This window comes from Oncorhynchus masou, chromosome 28 (assembly GCF_036934945.1).
Source record: "Oncorhynchus masou masou isolate Uvic2021 chromosome 28, UVic_Omas_1.1, whole genome shotgun sequence".
Taxonomy (NCBI): domain Eukaryota; kingdom Metazoa; phylum Chordata; class Actinopteri; order Salmoniformes; family Salmonidae; genus Oncorhynchus; species Oncorhynchus masou.
In genome coordinates, this window is record NC_088239.1 from 59,973,988 (window position 1) to 59,995,568 (window position 21,581).

The 21,581-nt window shown below is 41.1% G+C and overlaps 2 protein-coding genes across 3 annotated transcripts in view; both read right to left on the reverse strand.

The window, feature by feature from the left end:
- The window catches only part of LOC135517994 (suppressor APC domain-containing protein 2-like), a 25,197-nt gene extending 11,244 nt beyond the window's left edge, over nt 1-13,953 (reverse strand). For both annotated transcript variants that reach the window (XM_064942798.1, XM_064942797.1), the window contains exon 1: nt 12,909-13,953. In XM_064942798.1, the coding sequence (XP_064798870.1) occupies nt 12,909-13,719 (811 nt within the window). In that variant the 5' untranslated portion in view covers nt 13,720-13,953. The remainder of the gene's footprint in view (nt 1-12,908) is intronic.
- A 5,628-nt stretch (nt 13,954-19,581) lies between these two features.
- Nucleotides 19,582-21,221, reverse strand: tmem141 (transmembrane protein 141). The gene is made up of 5 exons (XM_064942799.1): nt 21,038-21,221; nt 20,699-20,765; nt 20,498-20,581; nt 20,240-20,347; nt 19,582-20,071 (listed from the first exon to the last, which is right to left on the reverse strand). Exons 1-5 carry the CDS (start codon nt 21,089-21,091, stop codon nt 20,004-20,006), a joined length of 381 nt encoding a protein of 126 aa, XP_064798871.1. The 5' UTR covers nt 21,092-21,221; the 3' UTR covers nt 19,582-20,003.
- Nucleotides 21,222-21,581: the final 360 nt, after the last annotated feature.

The window sequence follows — 21,581 nt, forward strand, 5'->3', positions numbered from 1 at the left end:
CTCTGGTCTGATGAAACAAAAATATAACTGTTTGGCCATAATGAACATGTCTGGAGGAAAAATGGGGAGGATTGCAAGCCGAAGAACACCATCCCAACAGTGAAGCATGGGGGTGGCAGCATCATGTTGTCGGGGTGCTTTGCTTCAGGAGGGACTGGTGAACTTCACAAAATAGATAGCATCACCAGGAAGGAAGATTATGTGGATATATTGAAGCAACATTCAAGACATCAGTCAGGAAGTTAAAGCTTGGTCGCAAATGGGTCTTCCAAATGGACAATGACCCCAAGCATACTCCCAAAGTTGTGACAAAATGGCTTAAGGACAACAAAGTCAAGGTATTGGAGTGGCCATCACAAAGCCCTGACCTAAATCCTATAGAAAATTTGTGGGCAGAACTGAAAAAACATGTGCGAGCAAGGAGGCCTACAAACTTGACTCAGTTACACCAGCTCTGTCAGGAGGAATGGGCCAAAATTCACCCAACTTTTTGTAGGAAGCTTGTGGAAGGCTACCCGAAACGTTTGACCCAAGTTAAACAATTTAAAGGCTACGCTACCAAATACTAATTGAGTGCATGTAAACTTCTGACCCACTGGGAATGTGATGAAAGAAATAAAAGCTGAAATAAATCATTCTCTCACCTATTATTCTGACATTTCACATTCTTAAAATAAAGTGGTGATCCTAACTGACCTAAGACAGGGAATTCTTACTCGGATTAGATGTCAGGAATTGTGAAAAACTGAGTTTACATGTATTTGGCTAAGGTGTATGTAAACTTGTATATACACTTACACACTTTAAAAAAAAAATATACCTTTATTATTTCCCAAACCCTCCCCCCTCCCGCAATTGGAGTAAACTAATAAACAATAACACTTAGGCTTCTACTTCCAGCTTATACATACTAATCACATTTTACAGACACAATCTATTTTACAATAGTTAGATTTTGTTTGTTGTTAGTCCTGGCCTCTATTTCTGATGTCCATCCAGTTTGATTTATATTTGCCATATATTTGTAACTGTGCTATTTCACAAAAGTTCTGAACCTATATACATTTTACAGACCCCGTATGTTTTACATTTGTTATCTTGTTGTTATTAGCACCACACTTCAGCTCCATTTAACCCCTCCCAGATATCTCTTAACACCATCAATATTGGATTTCTATTTGACATACATTTTTCAACTGTGCTTTGATGTTTCACAAAAGTACTGAACATTTCTATTCTCATAGTTTCTACAGATTGTAAATTAAAGATAAACATTTTTGCTAAAAGAAATATTATTTTAATAATCCATTGACTATGACTTTTCAAATCACCCAGTATTGCTATCTGTAGTGTTAGTTCTAGGTAAATGTTGCAATTCTTCATCCATTCCTGGACCTGTGACCAAAAACAAGCTACATATGGACAGTACCAAAATACATGATCTAATGACTCTGCCTCCTCACAGCAAAATCTGCAGAGCTGGGAAGATTGTATCCCCCATATATATTACATTCTATTGGTTGCAAGAATTTTTGTATAATCATTTAAATAGAAAATTCTAAGTTTTGAATCCGGCGTGGTTTTGCGTGTCAATTCATAAACCATGTGCCATGGAATCGGTACATCAAAAATCTGTTCCCAACTATTTTGCAATTTATATGGCACAGCTGTCACTTTTTTGGTCCTTAAATGAAACTGGTATATATATTTATTTATCACAGTTTTCTTTAACAAATTTTGGTCTTTAATGCAGGGCCGACAGACAAGTTCCTTACTTTTTCCCCCTTCTACCTGCCTCCTCCATTTTTTGTGGTAATGCTGCAACTAGTTGGTTGTAATTTCGGATAGAGCAGATATTTCCATATGTCTACAGAAATGTTGCTTGTTTTGTTTGTGTTTCAGATTATTTTGTGCCCAATAGAAATTAATGGTAAATAATGTATTGTGTCATTTTAGATTCACTTTTATTGTAAATAAGAATAGAATATGTCTCTAAACACTTCTACATTCATGTCAATGCTACCATGATTACGGATAATCCTGAATGGATCATGAATAATGATGAGTGACAAAGTTACAGATGCACAAATATCATACCCCTCCAAATAATTCTGACCTCCCCTGTTATTGTAATGGTGAGAGGTTAGCATGCCTTGGGGGTATGATACTTGTGCATCTGTGACTTTACCACTCGTCATTATTCACAATTCGTTCAAATTACAGCTGACAGTCTGCACTTTAACTTCATAGTCATTGTATCATTTCAAACCCAAAGTGCTGGAGTACAGAGCCAAAACAACAAGAAAAATGTGTCACTGTCCCAATACTGTTGGAACTCTGTATATGCTTCTGGGTACCCATCACCTAACACATTAAATTAAAACATAACCATTTGCTGTGTGGAAAAACAAACTTTAGGTACATGTTAGTGTTTGGGTATCTTTGCTTTTATATAATGTTAGTATCAAATACATAGAGCTAGGTGGACATGAAAGCCAGAGACAAGAGAAGTTCTGACTCGCTCTGTTGTGTTCAGTGGATGAAGGTTTTTATCTACAGTGGCAAGAAAAAGTATGAGAACCCTTTGGATATACATGGATTTCTGCATAAATTGGTCATAAAATTTGATCGGATCTTCCTCTAGGTCACAACAATAGACAAACACAGTCTGCTTAAACTAATTTTATTTTACTTGGCAAGTCAGTTAAGAACAAATTCTTATTTTCAATGACGGCCTAGGAACAGTGGGTTAACTGCCTGTTCACGGGCAGAATGACAGATTTGTACCTTGTCAGCTCGGGGATTCGAACTTGCAACCTTTCGGTTACTAGTCCAACGCTCTAACCCACATATGTCAGAGTCAAGGCCCGCGAGAAGGTTTTTTACGGCCCCTGGGATGATCTTGATTTATTATTAGAACCGGCCCGCAGACCGCAGCAAGCCGGCAGCCCGCAGATCTTTTACACGCACCAAATACTACATTTCCCACAATGCAACGGTGACGCACCGAGCAGTAGGCTGCTTCATTTCAATATTTATTGGCACAGCAGTCGTCAGCATCACAGTAAAATTAACTTTCAGATACCCATCAAAAATGGCAAAACGGAAGGTGGACACTGAGAACCGGGGTTTCAAACAAGGTGGGAGTCGGAGTATATGTTCACGGAGGTAGCTGGAAAACCTGTGTGTCTTCTGTGTGGAGAAAGTGTGGCGGTACTGAAAGAGTATAATCTGAGACGACATTATGAAACGAAACACGCGGACAAAAACAAGAATATGGACATGGAACAAAGGCTACAAAAGGCAGAGGAATTAAAACGAGGCCTCAAATCTCGACAGGCTCTGTTCAAAAAAGCCAAATCACAAGGCCAGGCTGCTGTCAAGGCCAGTTTTATTTTGGCAGAAGAGATCGCTAAATCAGCCCGGCCATTTACGGAGGGGGATTTCATCAAAAACTGCATGATTAAAGTTTGTGACGAAGTTTGCCCAGAAAAAAGGCAACTCTTTTTAAATGTGAGTCTGAGCAGAAACACCATTGCCGAGAGAGTAGACCAGTTGTCCATCAATCTAAAAGAGCAGCTTGTGAAAAAGGGAAAAGATTTCATTGCATATTCCTTGGCTGTGGATGAGAGCACCGACATTTCTGACATTGCCCAGTTGTCAATTTTCATCCGCGGAGTGGATAGGCTACTGATGGTGCCTTGAATACCGGTTTCTTTCATTTAATGTTCATGTTATGGGGATTTTTATATAAAGGAAATTTGTCTTTTGTGTCTGTTGAAAATTAAAGATTACTGACAGAGCCATAAGAAAATATTGCTTTATTTATCTGATCATATTGGAATATATTTGTTAGGTTTTCAGTAGGTTCAATTAGGTTCACTAGACTATATGCGTCATTTAAAAATTTTTCAATGAACATTCGAACAGTCCGGCCCTCGGCTTGTAGCTAAATTTTTTATTTGGCCCTCCGTCCATTTGACTTTGACACCCCTGCTCTAACCACTAGGGCACCCTGCCGCCCCTAATAACACACAAACAATTATATGTTTTCATGTCTTTATTGAACACACCGTGTAAACATTCACAGTGAAAGGTGATCCTCCTTTGGCAGCAATAACCTCAACCAAACGTTTTCTGTAGTTGTGGATCAGACCTGCACAACGGTCAGGAGGAATTTTGGACCATTGCTCTTTACAAAACTGTTTCAGTTCAGCAATATTCTTGGGATGTCTGGTGTGAACTGCTCTCTTGAGGTCATGCCACAGCATCTCCATTGGCCAGAAAGGATGGCTACCGTTTCATGGGCTCTTAACCAACCATGCTATTTTGTTTGTTTTTTCACATTTTTTGTAACTTATTTTGTACATAATGTTGCTGCTACCATTGTTTTGCCCGAAAAGAGCCTCTGGAAATCAGAACAGCGATTATTCACCTTGATCTAGATGAAGCATTCCTCCTTAATGAATCGGTTGAGAGGGATTTACTCCAGAAACCCGAACAGGCACTCATCCCCGTCATTCGCAGGAGAAAGAGACGGAAAAGATATTGCGGAAAGAGATCGGGCTGCCTTGTGAGGATCCGCTGACACGTGGCTAATCTGTCCTTGCCATCCGTACTACTGGCCAACGCACAATCGCTGGAAAATAAATTGGACGAGCTAAATGCACGTATATCCTACCAACAGGACATTAAAAACTGTAATATCTTATGTTTCACCGAGTTGTGGCTGAACAACGACATGACATACAGATGGCGGGTTACACACTGCATAGGTCTGATAGAACAGCAGCCTCTGGTAAGACAAGGGGTGGCAGTCTATGCATATTTGTAAACAAAAGCTGGTGCACGATATCTAAGCAAGTCTCAAGGTTTTGCTCGCCTGAGGTAGAGTATCTCATGATAAGCTGTAGACCACACTATCTATCTAGAAAGTTTTCATCTGTATTTTTCATAGCTTTCTACATACCACCACAGACTGGCACTGGCACTAAAACTGCACTCAACGAGCTGTATACCGCAATAAGCAAACAGAAAAATGCTCATCCAGAGGCGGCACTCCTAGCGGCTGGGGACATTAATACAGGGAAACTTAAATCTGTTTTACCTGATTTCTATCAGCGTGTTAAATATGCAACCAGAGGGCAAAAAACTCTAAACCACATTTACTCCACACACAGAGACTCGTACAAAGCTCCCCCTCGCCCTCCATTTGGCAAATCTGACCATAATTCTATCCTCCTAATTCCTGCTTACAAGCAAAAATTAAAGCAGTGTGCATCGGTGACTCAGTCAATAAAAAAGTGGTCAGATGAAGCAGATGCTAAGCTACAGTACTGTTTTCCTAGCACAGACTGGAATATGTTCCGGAAGCTTATAAGAAATCCTGATTTGCCTGATCTGATGAACAATCAAACAGGCAAAGTTTCAACACAGGACTAAGATCGAATCATACTACACTGGCTCAGACACTCATCGGATGTGTTAGTATCACCATTACAGACTACAAAGGGAAGCACAGCTGAGAGCTGCCCAGTGACACGAGCCTACCAGACAAGCTAAATAACTTATATGCTCGCTTCGAGGCAAGTAACACTGAAACATGCATGAGATCATTAGCTGTTCTGGATGACTGTGATCACGCTCTCCGCAGCTGATGTGAGTAAGACCTTTAAACGGGTCAACATTCACAAGGCTGCAGGGCCAGAAGGATTACCAGGACGTGTACTCTGAGCATGCGATGACCAATTGGCAAGTGTCTTCACTGACTTTTTCAACCTCTCCCTGTCTGAGTCTGTAATACCAACATGTTTCAAGCAGACCACCATAGTCCCTGTGTCCAAGAACACTAAGGTAACCTGCCTAAATGACTATCGCCCCGTAGCACACACATCTGTAGCCATGAAGTGCTTTGAAAGACTAGTCATGGCTCACATCAACACCATTATCCCAGAAAACTTAGACCCACTCCAATTTGCATACCACCGCAACCGATCAAAAGATGATGTAATCTATTGCACTCCACACTGCCCTTCCACACCAGGACAAAAGGAACATCTATGTGAGAATGCTATTCATTGACCGCAGCTCAGCGTTCAACATCATAGTGCCCTCAAAGCTCATCACTAAGCTAAGGATCCTGGGACTAAAGACCTCCCTCTGCAACTGGATCCTGGACTTCCTGCATGCTCAGTCCCCTCCTGTACTCCCTGTTCACTCATTACGGCACGGCCAGGCACGACTCCAACACCATCATTAAGTTTGCTGATGACATAACAGTGGTTTGCCTGATCACCAACAATGATGACACAGCCTATATAGAGGAGGTCAGAGACCTGGCAGTGTGGTGCCAGGACAACAACCTCATCCTCAATGTGATCAAGAATAAGGAGATGATTGTGGACTACAGGAAAAGGAGGACAGAGCACGCCCCCATTCTCATCGACGGGGCTGTAGTGGAGCAGATTGAGAGCTTCACGTTCCTTGGTGTCCACATCACCAACAAACTAACATGGTCCAAGCACACAAAGACAGTCGTGAAGAGGGCACAACAACTCCTATTCCCCCTCAGGAGACTGAAAAGATTTGGCATGGGTCCTCAGATCCTCAAAAGGTTCTACAGCTGCACCACCGAGAGCATCACTGCCTGGTATGGCAACTACTTGGCCTCCGACCACAAGGCACTGCAGAGCGTACATCACTTGGGTCAAGCTTCCTGCCACCCAGGACCTCTATATTAGGAGGTGTCAGAGGAAGCACCCTAGCCATAGACTGTTCTCTCTGCTACCGCACGGCATGCTGTACCGGAGTGCCAAGTCTAGGTCCAAGAAGCTTCTAAACAGCTTCAACCCCCACACCATCGAGAGCATCCTGACTGGTTGCATCACCAACTGGTATGGCAACTGCTCTGCCTCCAACCGCAAGGCACTACAGAGGGTAGTGTATACGGCCCAGTACATCACTGTGGCCAAGCTTCCTGCCATCCAGGAACTCTATACCAGGCGGTGTTAGAGGAACCCCATAAAATTTGCCAAAGACCTCAGCAAGCGGTACCGGATTGCCAAGTCTAGGTCCAAAAGGCTTCTTAAAAGCTTCTACCCCCAAGCCATAAGACTCCTGAACAGCTAATCAAATGGCTACCTGGACTATTTGCATTGTCGTCCCATATTTGCATTACGCTGCTGCTACTCTGTTTAATATCTATGCATAGTTACTTTACCTCTACCTACATGTACATATTACCTCAATTAAACGGTGCCACCGCTCATTGACTCTGTACCGGTACCCCCTGTATATAGCCTCGTTACTGATATTTTATTGTTGCTCTTTAATTATTTGTTATTTTTCTATTTTCTTCTTTTTATTTATTTTCAGTTTATTTGAGTAAATACTTTCTTAACATTTATTTTTCTTAAAACTGCATTGTTGGTTAAGGGCTTGTAAGTAAGCATTTCACGGTAAGGTCTAAACCTATTGTATTCGGCACATGTGACAAATAGAATTTGATTTGATTTTGTGTGAGACATCCTGCAGTGCCTATGGTGGCCACAAGAGGAAGCTAACCTCCCTGCTAACCAATATCAACTGAGAGACAAGAGGTTTCCCTCTGGTTGTTTTGAATGTGGACAAGTTACATTTCTGAGGGGGGAGATGAGAAGAAAATGCATGTTCAGGTGATAGTAGATAACAGAGCAGAAAAAACATGATACTCTTCCATGTTGTGTCATGACTCCCACAAATCCTGTTAATCAGTAACTGGATATAATTCCTTGAGGGCAGAAGTATGTGGGGTTCAGAGTGGCCAAATATGTAGGGAGAAATATGTAAGGCTCCTAGTTTAGTGTTTCTAGATAGTCTTCAAGTTGGACTCTGGCACCCGAAGAGGATATTGTTTACCAGTGTACGTAAGCCTCATTTGCACGCCTTATAACAGCATTGCTAATTGAAATGGCTTCCTCTGTCGATGTGCCATTTCCCATTTGGTCTAAACACATAAACACAACATGTATTGTTTTTCCATTCTAGTAGCAAGAAATTGTGATGAAAAACTTTTTGGATTGTACAGCAGAGGAGGGGTTAGTTTGAGGGAGCATCTGAGAAAGAGCCAGTCAGTGAGAGAGAGTATAGAGAAGAGAAAGAGCGAGACAGTGGGAGAGACAGCAAGAAAGATAGTTAGTTAGTATTGAAATCATCATATCAAGGTCAGAATCTGCCCTACAGAGAATGAATGCTGCTCAGCTGAAGATAAGATGGTTACCCACGGGGGAACCTGTAGGCTTATTCTATCACACTCAACTTATCTAGACTCAGCTCATTTTATTTGCACTCATTATAGAGTCTCTTTAACGCTTGGATAGAAGGCTAACAATAGTTTAACATTTACCGTAGCATTGTCTATTATTAACTGAGTGTTGATGGAAATATTGACATTATCACATATGGCACTGACTTTGCCTGTGCTACATTCCTAACTCTGTTGTGCTGTGAATGAATAACATTCCAGGCCGTTGAGGGACGTCTTTATAGCAGTTTCTATTGCTCCATGCATCCACAGGTGATGTCATGTTGTCTTGAGCAGTAACGGCTGACAAAGAATGTCCCTCCTGTACTCTGCGCCTCCCCTGTTGTCTCTCTCTCTCTCTCTCTCCAGAGCCAGAGCCAGAGCCAGAGCCAGAGCCAGTTTTTCCTGAGGTGAGTTGTTCCTCACACCTCACACCTAATCTGCAGTCAGACGGGTCAGGAAGACAAGCTCTGACAGGCTCTCTCTCTCTCTCTCTGTCCAACCACTTCCACAGAGCCTCCTCCACCTGTCTGGCTGCCTACAGCTCACTGCTCAGATACACAGAGATAGAACAGCAGGATCTGCAGCCATGAAAAATGTTAAATCTTTCCTAATGTTTAGAGCATCATATAGCATGGATGTCATTTCACCCACACAGTGATGCTGTCCAGAAGCTGCCTTTAAAAGCGTGGGAATTATTTTCCAGTGCTCCAGAGGAATGATAATTTTTATTATGCCTTTAATTCAGCATAACCTTGGCAGGACACTAAAGCATTGGGGTCAGTAGCTCTGGAAACCATAGCCCACAATTCAGCACCAGCCGCTGGCCCATTACCCTGCTCCAATACCACATCAGCCTCTTCACTGAGTACCACAGGGGCAGCCATGACCTCTATCCATGGTTGTGGACATCCCCCAAGAAGAGACAGCATCCCAAATGTCACTCTATTCCCTATATAGTGCACTATGTAGATAATAGGGTGCCAGAGAGAGAGGGAGTGCAGGGTAATGGCCGCTTCTTCAGGGGTGGGCAGGATTTCACAGCTGCCATGCCTCAATTACCCTGCGTGTGGTAATCTGCTCTAATCCAGCGGGTTTGCTGGGGGAGTTAACATCACCATTCACCACACTTTCCAATCCCATGTACAGGCTCCTCTAGAGTGGCTCTGTGGCACTGACGTAAGTAGCTAGCCAGGGCCTCCAGGCTGCTTCTTCACGGACATGTCACAGTTATAGCTTCAGACATTCCCAGTTATACAGACAGACAGGCTTGGATTCAGCAAGGCCATTAGAGAGAGAGAGAGTGTGTGTGTGTGAGAGAGTGAGTGAGAAAGTTACTCAATTACACACTTTTCACTGGAGCGGAAAGATTTAAAAGGCATACCAGGACTTTGAAATAATGGTGGTTAGTTAGCTGAGCTCACCCATTAGTAAAATACCAGCAAGTGTAGATGGATTGACCCCTAGCTGTGGCCCCTAGCTGTGGGCTCTAGTTAATTGTTCTAATGTGGCAATTTGGTAGTGGTTCCAGTGGTTCCATGGCTAGAAAATGTACAGCAGCGGTGTGGCTGGTCTTATCATCTTCACATAGAGGGAGAGAACAAACAGCTAAGTTATTGAAGAGAGCTGTCCATAAACACTGACACTAGCAGTATGTGTGTAGTGTAGGGTAAGGTTTGGTGTTAGCATGTGTGTAGGTGAGGTCAAATTAGAAGTTACAAGGCTGTGATGACAAGCTCAGAGTAGGCACCTTCACGCTAAAAGAAAGGATGTGATCAAAAGATCTGGGAATCAGTTAGCTGACTCAAAATGGAGCCTATTGCACAGTACTTGTCCTGCACTGTAAAAAGTAGGACGGCACAGTTCTTCATCTGAAGTGTTTTTTCTGATTGGTATGATCCAAAATTACGCTTTGGTTCTTTCAACCTATTCAATTAGTCTGAAATCAAATAGCGACTTTGACAGATCAATGTGATTTTAGAGGCCTGGCCTATTGGGGCTGTGGCTTTCAGTTTGTTATTTTTGGCCACCTGTGAGAGTGAATGTCATTCCAGGTAATGTGTTCTGTTTTTTATTATTTTATTATTACATGTTGACTGCCAGCACTGAATCTTAAATGGAAAATCCACTCAAAAACTAACTTTTGGTATCTTTTTCATTAGTCCACTGTTGATACAGTCCCAAAATGTTTTGCATATCAGCAGTCAAGATTTTAAGATATTGGACTTTCAAGAAAAGTGGATGGGTCACTATTGTCTAGACATGTACAGTACACAGCTATCTAGCTAACATGAACAGTTTTACCTACCTGTAGATTCATACTCTATCATGTCATGCATAGTGGCTAGCTATGACAATCCATTTGTACTGTAGCTATGGGCTGGGATTATGGTTCATAGTTGGTTAGTTTTACCTACCTGCAGATTCATACTCTATCATTTCATGCATAGTGGCTAGCTATGACAATCCATTTGTACTGTAGCTATGGGCTGGGATTATGGTTCATAGTTGGTTAGTTTTACCTACCTGCAGATTCATACTCTATCATTTCATGCATAGTGGCTAGCTATGACAATCCATTTGTACTCTAGCTATGGGCTGGGATTATGGTTCATAGTTGGTTAGTTTTAGCAATCCATTTGTACTGTAGCTATGGGCTGGGATTATGGTTCATAGTTGGTTAGTTTTACCTACCTGCAGATTCATACTCTATCATTTCATGCATAGTGGCTAGCTATGACAATCCATTTGTACTCTAGCTATGGGCTGGGATTATGGTTCATTGTTTAGCTAGCTAGCTGGCTGGCTACATGTCTAAACAAAAGACTCTACTTCGCAATAGAATGATTACATGACCCATCAAGTTAGCCAGGTATGTCTGGGGGTGGTTACGGACATCTATTGTATATCATGAACATGTGTACTGTACATGTCTAGACAATAGTGACCCATCCACTTTTCTAGATGTGGTTGGGGGTGGTTATAGCATTTCTTTCACATGACCCATCAACTTCAACAAGTGTCTGGGTAAGCATCATCTAATAGGCTAATTATAGAATATAAATAAAATATTTTTATCTGGACACTTTGAAAGTCAGATTAGGATATAGGCCAAGTACTAGATGAAGTGTATTTTTACCTGGAGTTTTGTAAAGAGATAGGTGGGGCTAAGGCTTAAGGGTGTGTGAACGATGCTGAATAGGTGGAGACAAAGACGAGCTCTCCAGTAGGTGTACCAAAACATTCAAGGGACATTTTCTCAAACGTGGGGTTACAAGTTTGACAACTTTCAAAGCAGAATTACCTTCTTATTGTTTCTCAACTGCAGTGTATGATATACCATTTTGTAGCTCTGAATCTCTACTTTTATCCAATGTAAAAAAAATAATTTTAAAAGCAATTTCAAATGTTACTAGTCTGCATAAGGCTGAATGGAGGCGGTGGATCACACATAGCCAATATTGACTTTGCAGCTGGCCCATCTAGAGGAAACCGCTCAGTTCTGCCTCCAGGGCAGGATTCATGATAATAAACGTCAATCTGCGAGACTGCATGCATCAATAGCTCAGAGGGCAGCTGACACTTAGTCCAGTGGTGGAAAAAGTACCCAATTGTCCTACTTGTGTAAAAGTAAAGATACATTAATATAAAATGACTCAAGTAAAAGTGAAAGTCACCCAGTATAATACTACTTGAATAAAAGTCTAAAAGTATTTGGTTTTAAAAATACTTAAATATCAAAAGTAAATGTATTTGCTAAAATATCCTTAAGTATCAAAATTAAAAGTAAAGTTATAAATAATTTATAATTCCTTATATTAAGCAAACCAAACGGCACCATTTTAGTGTTTTTTAAATTTACAAATAGCCAGGGGCACACTCCAACACACAGACATAATTTACAAACGAAGCATTTGTGTTTAGTGTGCCCAGAGGATCAGAGGCAGTAGGGATGACCAGGGATGTTCTCTTGATAATTGTGTGATTTGGGCCATTTTCCTGTCTTGCTAAGCATTCAAAATGTAATGACTACTTTTGGTGTCAGGGAAATGTATGGAGTAAAAAGTACATTATTTTCTTAAGAAATGTAGTTCAGTAAAAGTAAAAGTAGTCAAAAATATAAATCGTAAAGTACAGATACCCCAAAAAAAGCAACTTAGGTAGATACTTTAATGTATTTTTACTTAAGTACTTTACACCACTGATTTAGTTTGATGCTAAACATTTTGTAACCTGGAATTTAACCTGTTGTGCTGCAGAGGTTTAGTGAGAGGATGTCTGTGTGTCTGGTATAGCGATGATAAGTGCTCGTGTGTGTGTTTCATACTCCTCTATGTCCACACCTGGGTCAATGAGACTGAGACAGCAGAATAGCCCTGACCGGTTTACAACCCACTTGATCTCATTACTGAGTGACGATCAATGAGCTTTACATCATTGAGTCTTTCCCGATCACTTACCCTAGTGAGAAACACAATACACCCATGGAGAGAGACAGCGAGAGAGATGGATGACTGGTCCTGATCTTAGATAATTCATCTCTCCTGCAGACCCACTCAATACTCATTCAGATATGTATTTAATTTATCACAATGTGAAATCAATCAAGAGTGACATTCAAACTTACTTGGTTTTTGGAGGCTTGGTGACTCGAGCGCAAGGGACTCTATGGACCTCACCCGACTCTGCTGTGGATGAGCTTGCTTCACCATTCGAACCGAATCTTCTCGATACGAACCGCTTTCGAGCACAATGGGAATCCGTTCCAAACTTCTGCCTGATCTCTCATAACCCGCATTGGTGTACCGCACGGGGCCACCGGCAGCAGAGGTGCCTGGGTATCCAGTGTTCCCCTCCTCATGTCTGGACCGACTCTGAAGTGAGGACGCGCGGTTGTGATGCGTTTTGTTGGTCCCGTTGCTCGGATCCAGTGGAATAACTTTGTTTTCAATCCGAGTTCCGACAGAGCAGGCAGAAAGCGGGGCTGGTTTTTGCGCTGGCAAATGGTGCTGTTTAGAGTGCGGGTGTTCCGGGTGCACGGCAGACGGGCCCTTCATTAGGTTGTTGTTGTCCGGGTTCAGCATGGAGTATCGCAACCCCGCCACGAAGCGCTCAAATGTCAGGCAACCATGCGGTGGGGCCACCCGCCTCAGGCACTCCAGCACCCCGCCGGGCAAATCATGAGTATCTGCCCCTTGCCATCGACTCTCAATCTCCGATATGTGCACATACCCTCTCTTCCCGTCATCAAGGATGTCAAAGAGTGTCCTCAAACTGTGTAAAAATGCTTTGGGTAACCCATCTGTTGAATATTCCGTGTCTTTAGGCTGCATTTTACCGGTTATGCTTGTCTTGCCTTCTCTTCTTGTGCCAATCCTACCGTAAATTGTCGATGACCCGTTCAATTTGCTCCTCCGATCAGTCACTATCAGAGCCATTCATTTATCAATCGTTGAACTGAATAATGGCAAACTCAAACCTCACCAAGATATATCTTATAACGTGGTTATGAAGTCTTGTTACTTTGCGCGTGATACAACAACTATTCGTTTGTAATAAGTAGCCTAGCTTACTATATTTATTCAAAATTAATTCGAAATTCTACCAATTTCTCTTTATGCCTTCCATTGACGAAACACTGCATTCCCTCTCCGGATTTGCAGCTCCAGGATACTTTTTTTCAACTGGACAGTCCTTCAAACGTCTGCGCAGATTTGTCTAGGGACACAGCCATTGGTCATCATCAGAATTGCCGTGCGCTTATTGGTAGGAACTTGTGGAAGGTAGAAGTTTGAGTTGTGCTTTTGTTATTCATTGAGCCGGACGTTATTCGCCCAAGGATTCATACCCTACCCACTTAATGAGTGAAGAAATATGTGTGTTACCCTACATCTGGGTCTAATTGTAAAAAAAAAAATAGTCAGTCTTTATCCAAGATGTTTACAATAATGTTTATACATAGTAATAGGTGTATGATACATTGTAGCCTATGAGTAATACATTGTAGATTAGAGCATTGTATCACCACTATATTCCATAAATGAAAGTGTTTTAACTGACTAAGCCACTAATATTTCACAATGTTTAACATATAGGGCTTTGTAAGCTTTATATGACCAAACATATCGTAATATATCTTCAGAAAAAAGGTTCTTATAGCTAACACAAGTCACAGCTATCTCATCTTTCCTCCATGTAGATACATCATTAGAGAAGAGCAGTCACTTCCATTTCATCCTCAAGCCTCGCTTGCTCAGACTTGAATTCTTCTCTCATCCCTTGAGGACAACTTTTAATTTGATGTAATTTAAGTTTCACTCTGTCACAGGGAATGCTGCAACTTATATAGGCTACATTTATGATGTATCCCTGTTTCTACCCTCTCCTCTCCTCTCACTGTAAACCAACCAACACAGTACTAGTCATTATTGATAACATATTGATTTTGCGAACAGAATCACTGAATGCCTGAGGGTGAGATCAAATTGATTGTCATAGTAAAGGATCGGACAATTGCATACAGTAGAAAGTCCTACACACAGTGGCTTTGATCATTAATGGAAGGAATTATCCGAACAGTAAACCCTCTTTGGCTACTCCACCGGGGTCAGCTTGTGCACGCTCCTATGTAGTAGCATAGCTAGAGAAAAAGATGGTGTGTGTGCGTGCGTGTGCATGCTCATGTGTGTGTGTGCACGTGACAGAGAGAGATAGACTGCACTGCCAATGTGAGTGGTGTTCTTTTACTGATCGGCAGGTTCAGAGTCAGACAATTTAATCCTCAATTCTCTACCAGCCTCCCTCCCCTCCTTTTCCTTTCACCCTATCTCTCTCTCCCTGTCATGCACATACACTGCCACAGTCACACAAACACATAAGCCTGCGTGCACACGCATGCAAGCACACACACACACACACACACACACACACTACAGTGCCCACAGTTCATGAGTGGAAGCTAAACCATGAGTGCACTGAGGGAATTATCCCTGACCCTGCTATTGTTTATCTTACTTATTAGAACCATAGGTTTACCCTCACCCCACTGGCCAACTCACACGCATTATATCTATATTTTTTACTTGTGCTTTGTATCTCTGTCTCTCCCTTCAGCCATATCGCTGTGCATGTGGCAAACCATTTGAGAGTTGGGTCACTGCATTATTTTCGGGAAGTGCTTCAAATCTTAGACTTTTATCCTAAGTTGAGTCATAATGGAAGACAGAGAAAAAGTGGAAGTACATTTAAGCGATGGAGGCTGAAGGAGGGAACAGATAGTGCCAAGTCTTTCTCTCATTTAGCCTTCAGATTAGACTGCGAATGTCTATTCCCAAATAATGAAACCAATCCAATCCTCATCTATGACAAAGATTGCCTAGTGGTTAGTGCGTTGGGCCAGTAACCCGAAAGGTTGCTGGATCAAATCCCTGAGCTGACAAGGTAAAAATATGTCATTCTGCCCCTGAGCAAGGCAGTTAACCCACTGTTCCCTGGGTGTTTAAGATGTGGATGTCGATTAATGCAGCCCCCCACACATCTCTGATTCAGAGGGTTTGGGTTAAATGCGGAAGACACATTTCAGTTAAAGGCATTCAGTTGTACAACTGACTAGGTATCCCCCATTTCCAAGCCTTCATTCTGTTCCTGCTTTTCTGGGTTTATTAAGAGGGTTTATTTAAGCACTTCTCTGGGTGCCTAAGTGAATGGACTTTGGTCACCTAGTTTCTCCAGATAGTTGTGTAAAAAAGACTATTGTTTCACAGGCCTCCATTAAGAGAGAAAAACACATATTTGCACAAATTTGAAAAGGAAACTAGTTCAGCTATGCAAATGGTGCCACAGTAGGGTTTAAGATACAATACAATCTCATTGTGTTCTATTTACACACATACTGATTTTTACCACCCATGAAGCTGATCCTGTGTTTTTTACAACAATAATGATGCAAAGGACTGATATCTTAGCCAAATTCTTCAGACTCCTTTAAATACATGCAGTATGTATTTATAGATTGTAATGCATGTCTTGCTCTAGTCTAAGCCATCTATCAAATTCATCATGTGACAGGCGGCTTATGAAGAATGTGTTCTTGTTCTTCAAAGCATTGTTAATCAGTGTATATACCGAACTACATAGTAATGACACACTGTGCCTCTAGTATGTATGAAGACATAAATATCAGACCAATTCCAATATGCCTGTTAGCACTAGTTTCAAGTATGATTTTTAATGGCCTTGAGAAAAGGAGCTTGAACCATACTACATCTTCATGTTTTATTTTGAATCCTTACAAACTCTGCTCCAGAGAAGGCTAGTAACAGTGACTAAAGTTCAGGGCAGGGTACTGGGCGAAGGCCATCTAGTAAAACTATTTAACAGTCTGACGGCTTGGAGATAGAGAATGTTTGTCTCACAGTCCCAGCTTTGATTCACCTGCACTGTCTCCGCCTTGTAGATGGTAGCGGGGTGAACAGGCTGTGGCTCGGGTGGCTGAGATCCTTGACAATCTTCAAATCAAATACAATTTTATTGGTCACATCCACATGTTTAGCAGATGTTATTGCGGGTGGAGCAAAGTGCTTGAAAAAGTGTATACCTATAGAAAGGGAGGAGCAAAATGGTGTTGTGGCCACTACTACACCGGATCAAGCTTGGTGTTATCGTTTTTGGATTATCAGCTAATGCATTGTGTGGGACGTACACATTGTGTTGAATGTCCTGAAAAGTCATTCAGAGTCAATAGAATGAGTTAAGCTGGTCATTTGGGACATGAGAAGATTAAGACACACATAAGACTATATGCCGTCACTGCAATGAGACAGGACATGAGGTAGAATACACTGACTTGAAGTGTCAAATGGTCATAGTTTCATGCTCTCATGCCGCTTCTTCAACCAAATGAGCAAATCCGCATGAGAGACGTGAGTGGCTTTACATATACGTGAGCCAGCTAGTGGTGGCATGTCTAAATAATGGTGACCAAAGCCCCCTATCCAGACTCACGGCATTTACTATATATATATATATATACTGTAAGTGACAAAGGCAAACATGATCTGTTTAATGGATGTTTCAGAGATAAATCCTGTACGTCGTTAACACTAATGCTTATCACTAACAGGAAATCAACACATTGTGCTAATCTGTTTTAGCCTAATAATTTTAAACTGCTTCAGTTCAATGAACATTATGTCATGTATCATTACAGACATCTTCACATTAGCGTACACTCGTGTGGACTTCCCTCCCCTCCGGTCATCACTTCTTTGCCATCTCTCATCAATGCAAATTCCATTGACTTTAAATTGAACAGAATTAGGCAAATCATGCAAAGTACTCACAAATGTGTTAATAAAAAAAATCCACTAAGTATTTAAAGCTATAATCATAAAATATCCTAAATAAATTGATGTAGTAATAGCCTACATAAAGTGAGACACATTCACCAAGTGGATGAATACAGACAGTACAGTCCTTACAATGCAATTCTAGAAGACCTTTGTCAAACAGTTTTGTAAGGCATCCTGCTCACACCCTCTGTTGACTCAAAGTAAAGTTGAGGAGTTGCTAAATAAAGTCAATTCTGAATGAAAGAGAAACAAAACATGATACCTAGTGATACACGGTATGTACTGTATGTTATGCTGCTAGTATAACCTTTCCCAAACTGTGTAAAATGTGCAAGAATTCTACAAAACCTCAATGATCCATACTAACCACTAGTGGCACTTTAGGAAACTATTGGTTCGTTTCAGCCGTACAGCATGCCAACCAAGGCATAAAAAATAATACTGGATCATGAGCTTAAAATTTGAATCCCCCCAAAAAGTGAAAACAAATTTGTGGAACGCTGTCAAAATGCAACATTTGCCCTCATATCCTGCTCCAGGGATTTTTCTGCCATTGTAATCCTTGGGCGGGCCCACCTAAGCGTTTTTTCGGGTCACCTAAGTGCAAACAGTGTAAAAAAATAAAACTAAGTGTAAACTTAAACCAGATATAAAGTATGTTGAAAAGATAATGGACCTATATATGTTTTAATAATATCATCTCTGGGAACTAACAATCACCAAAATAAAAACTAGACTGCAGGGAGAAAGGAAAATTCCCAAAACAATTTAGCAGTGTTAATTTTTTTATTGTTTGAGCAAAAGAAACTACCTTTAAAACTACAAAAAAATCCTCAGCTCCATGACAGAATATGTAGAATCGTGGGAAATGAGCATTAAACCTCTTAAGGATTAGCCCCTTTTTTTCAATTTTCATCTAAAATTACATATCCAAATCTAACTGCATGTAGCTCAGGCCCTGAAGCAAGGATATGCATATTATTGGTACAATTTGAAAGGAAACACTTTGAAGTTTATGGAAATGTGAAAGGAATGTAGTAGAATATAACACTATAGATCTGGTAAAAGATAATACATCATCTTTGAAATGCAAGAGAAAGGCCATAATGTATTATTCCTGCCCAGGTGCAATTTAGATTTTGGCCACTAGATGGCATCAGTGTATGTGCAACATTTTAGATTAACCATTGAATTAACCATTGAATTTCCGTTCAAAATTTTAAATCAAGATGCCCAAATGTGCCTAATATGTTTATTAATAACTTTTCATGTTCAAAATTGTGCACTCTCCTCAAACAATAGCATGGTATTCTTTCACTATAATAGCTACTGAAAATTGGACAGTGCAGTTAGATTAACAAGAATTGAAGCTTTCTGACAATATCAGATATGTCTATGTCCTGGAAAATGTTCTTGTTACTTACAACAACTCATGCTAATTGATTTAGCCTACGTTATATCTACCGTCCCGTGGAAGAGACACCGAACTCGAAGAAGTTTTAAAATGCAACATTTTCTCTCAGCTGCATTACAAAAGGCGCACGGCTCACTAGAGAGTGATGAGCCAAGTAAAGCCCGCCCTGGCCAAACCCTCCCCTAACCCAGACGACGCTAGGCCAATGACACAGCCTGAGATTGAACCCGGGTCTGTAGTGATGCCTCAAGGACTGCGATGCATTGCCTTAGACCGCTGCACCACTCAGGAAGCCTTAGATAAATAGCTTTAGATTCTCATCTCCAAGATGGGAGCCTCTAAAATGTGTTATAAAATGTAGCCACGCTCTTTGCCACACCCCCTACCAACCACCCTTTTTGATCCCGGAAAAAACCCTGCGCTCCAAATCTCACAGCCTATTGGTCTGGAAATATGACCCTTACTCATGTGTCAACAGTGGTTTACATTTGAGGAGATAAAAGCTTAATGATAGACATGATTTCTATTGCATTAAACCCAGTAAATCAAATCAAATTTTATTTATCACATGCGCCGAATACAACAGGTGAAGTATTTACAGTATGTGATCAAACGCACATTGTTTATTCAACCCTCAAGCCCACTCTATAACATATAATGTTTTTCCCTTACCTTTTCCATATATTAAATAAACTATGCACTATATAGTACTCATCTGGACACAAGTCAGGGTGGCCCAATCTGACAAAATGCCATGATCAACTTACAAGGTTTTCTGATCTATATAAAGGGTTCAATCACTGAACCCACGTGAAACTAAGTCCAGCATGGCAGAACATTGTCCAATGGTGACGCAGTTGAACCACAATACCGAAATAAATGTGTTTATTAATAGGGTTGAGTGGGTGAGATGTGAAGCAGAGGACTGGGGTTGCCTGTACATGAGTATGTCCTGTGGTCATTCCATCACATCTCCATATGGGGTCTTCTTAGGCCCAGCTGGTTCCTCAGGGGCAGGCTCTGCTACTGCAATACAGACAGACACAGAGAGATGTCAGAGACCTGAGAGCTGAATAAACTGCTGACCTAATGTCTACCCCTCTTATTTTGTGTCCGTCTTCACAACCGGCATTGAGATTTAGTCCACGTAGTATAGAATGGCATAGAATAGAGTAGAACCACAGCTATACTCACTGTGTGGTGTTCGGTCTGGTACTTTCCCTGTCTCTATTAGCATCCATAGGTCAGTGCACTTCATTGTCTCCCAGCGTGTCACTGCATAGCTGCCCACTGACGAAGCCGCTGAAGGGGAATAGAGAGGGCAATGAAAGGAACAAGGTGAGACAAAGAGGTAGACATGATTGACGTTTAGACAATCATTCTAAACTCTATATTACTGCAAGTTATAGCTAAACATCACATTCTGTAATTTGAGTACACAGGCACACTCACCTGTTGAAATCAGCAGGTTCCACTGCAAAGGATATGGAAGCCTCTTCTGAATAACTTTTTGTATGAGAAATAATCCACTTGTCCCTACAATAGAGTACAGGAATTGTTAGGGTACATGAAAGAGGCTCCACGATGCATTCATGCATAAATAAATTGTTATTATATGAAGTGAAAACAAAGCATTGGGAGAGTGTCACTCACCCAATATAAAGGTCGCTGTCCCTTTCATGAAGGCATGAGACTGACAGGCAGCATACTGCTGTAAACCCTGAGAGAGAAGAAAGATCGCAAATGGGTCGAATACAAAATGCAATCATCATGAGAGATTATTTTATGTTCAATATGTGTCCCAGGTTAGGTAGCTTTGGTAAGAAATCTGAGAACACAACTAGCAATGAAGGTTGTAAAACCTAGCAAATGTATATAATCGTGTTTAAAACGTCAAAACACAAAGCACGTGTAATCTACAGCTGAGCTACAGCAACCATTCAGCAGTGTCTTGCGTAAAAGGTTGAAGCAGTAAAAAGAGAAAGGACCAACCGGATGTTTTGCTGCAAGCGCATCGTCCACTTTTGTGAGTCCAAGGTTGACCATTTCGTAAATAAACACTTTAATTAAGTTGACGGATTTATTATACCACTACGATATCCAACATATACAAGCCAATGTGTACATAACTGTTATGAAACTTGCAACTTCCGCATAGAGTAAAACAAATCCCGAAGGGTATATTTTATGAAGGTTTCTGTGATACTAAATGACTCACGACGCCTCGTGGTGTGGGGGCGTCAGTGCAGCTCTTAACTAATGAGGCATAAAGTGTGCATTACTGTATTCACTTTTATGGGTAGATAAATCGTATTGGTATAGTTTGTTTTCTGCTGTGTAAAGATTTGTAATTTATATATTATGCAAAAGTTTTAGATTTAGCATACAAAAAAAAATGAAAAGACCCATAATCAAAACTACAATAGAACATGCTTGTCACAGTCTTGTTTATTTTGTTCTCTGAACATGTAAGATTTTTCAGTGTGATCCAATTCTTTACTTTACTGGTCATAGTCAGCTTTTATTTTGGCAAGTC

Bases quoted from the DNA above. Each gene is read 5' to 3' on its own strand.
- tmem141 (XM_064942799.1), bottom strand. From the start codon at position 21,091: ATGGTCAACCTTGGACTCACAAAAGTGGACGATGCGCTTGCAGCAAAA. The intron at 20,582-20,698 runs GTGAGTGACACT...ACTCTATTGTAG, and splicing joins GACAGCGACCTTTATATTGG to GGACAAGTGGATTATTTCTC. The intron at 20,348-20,497 runs GTGAGTGTGCCT...ATTCCCCTTCAG, and splicing joins GAACCTGCTGATTTCAACAG to CGGCTTCGTCAGTGGGCAGC.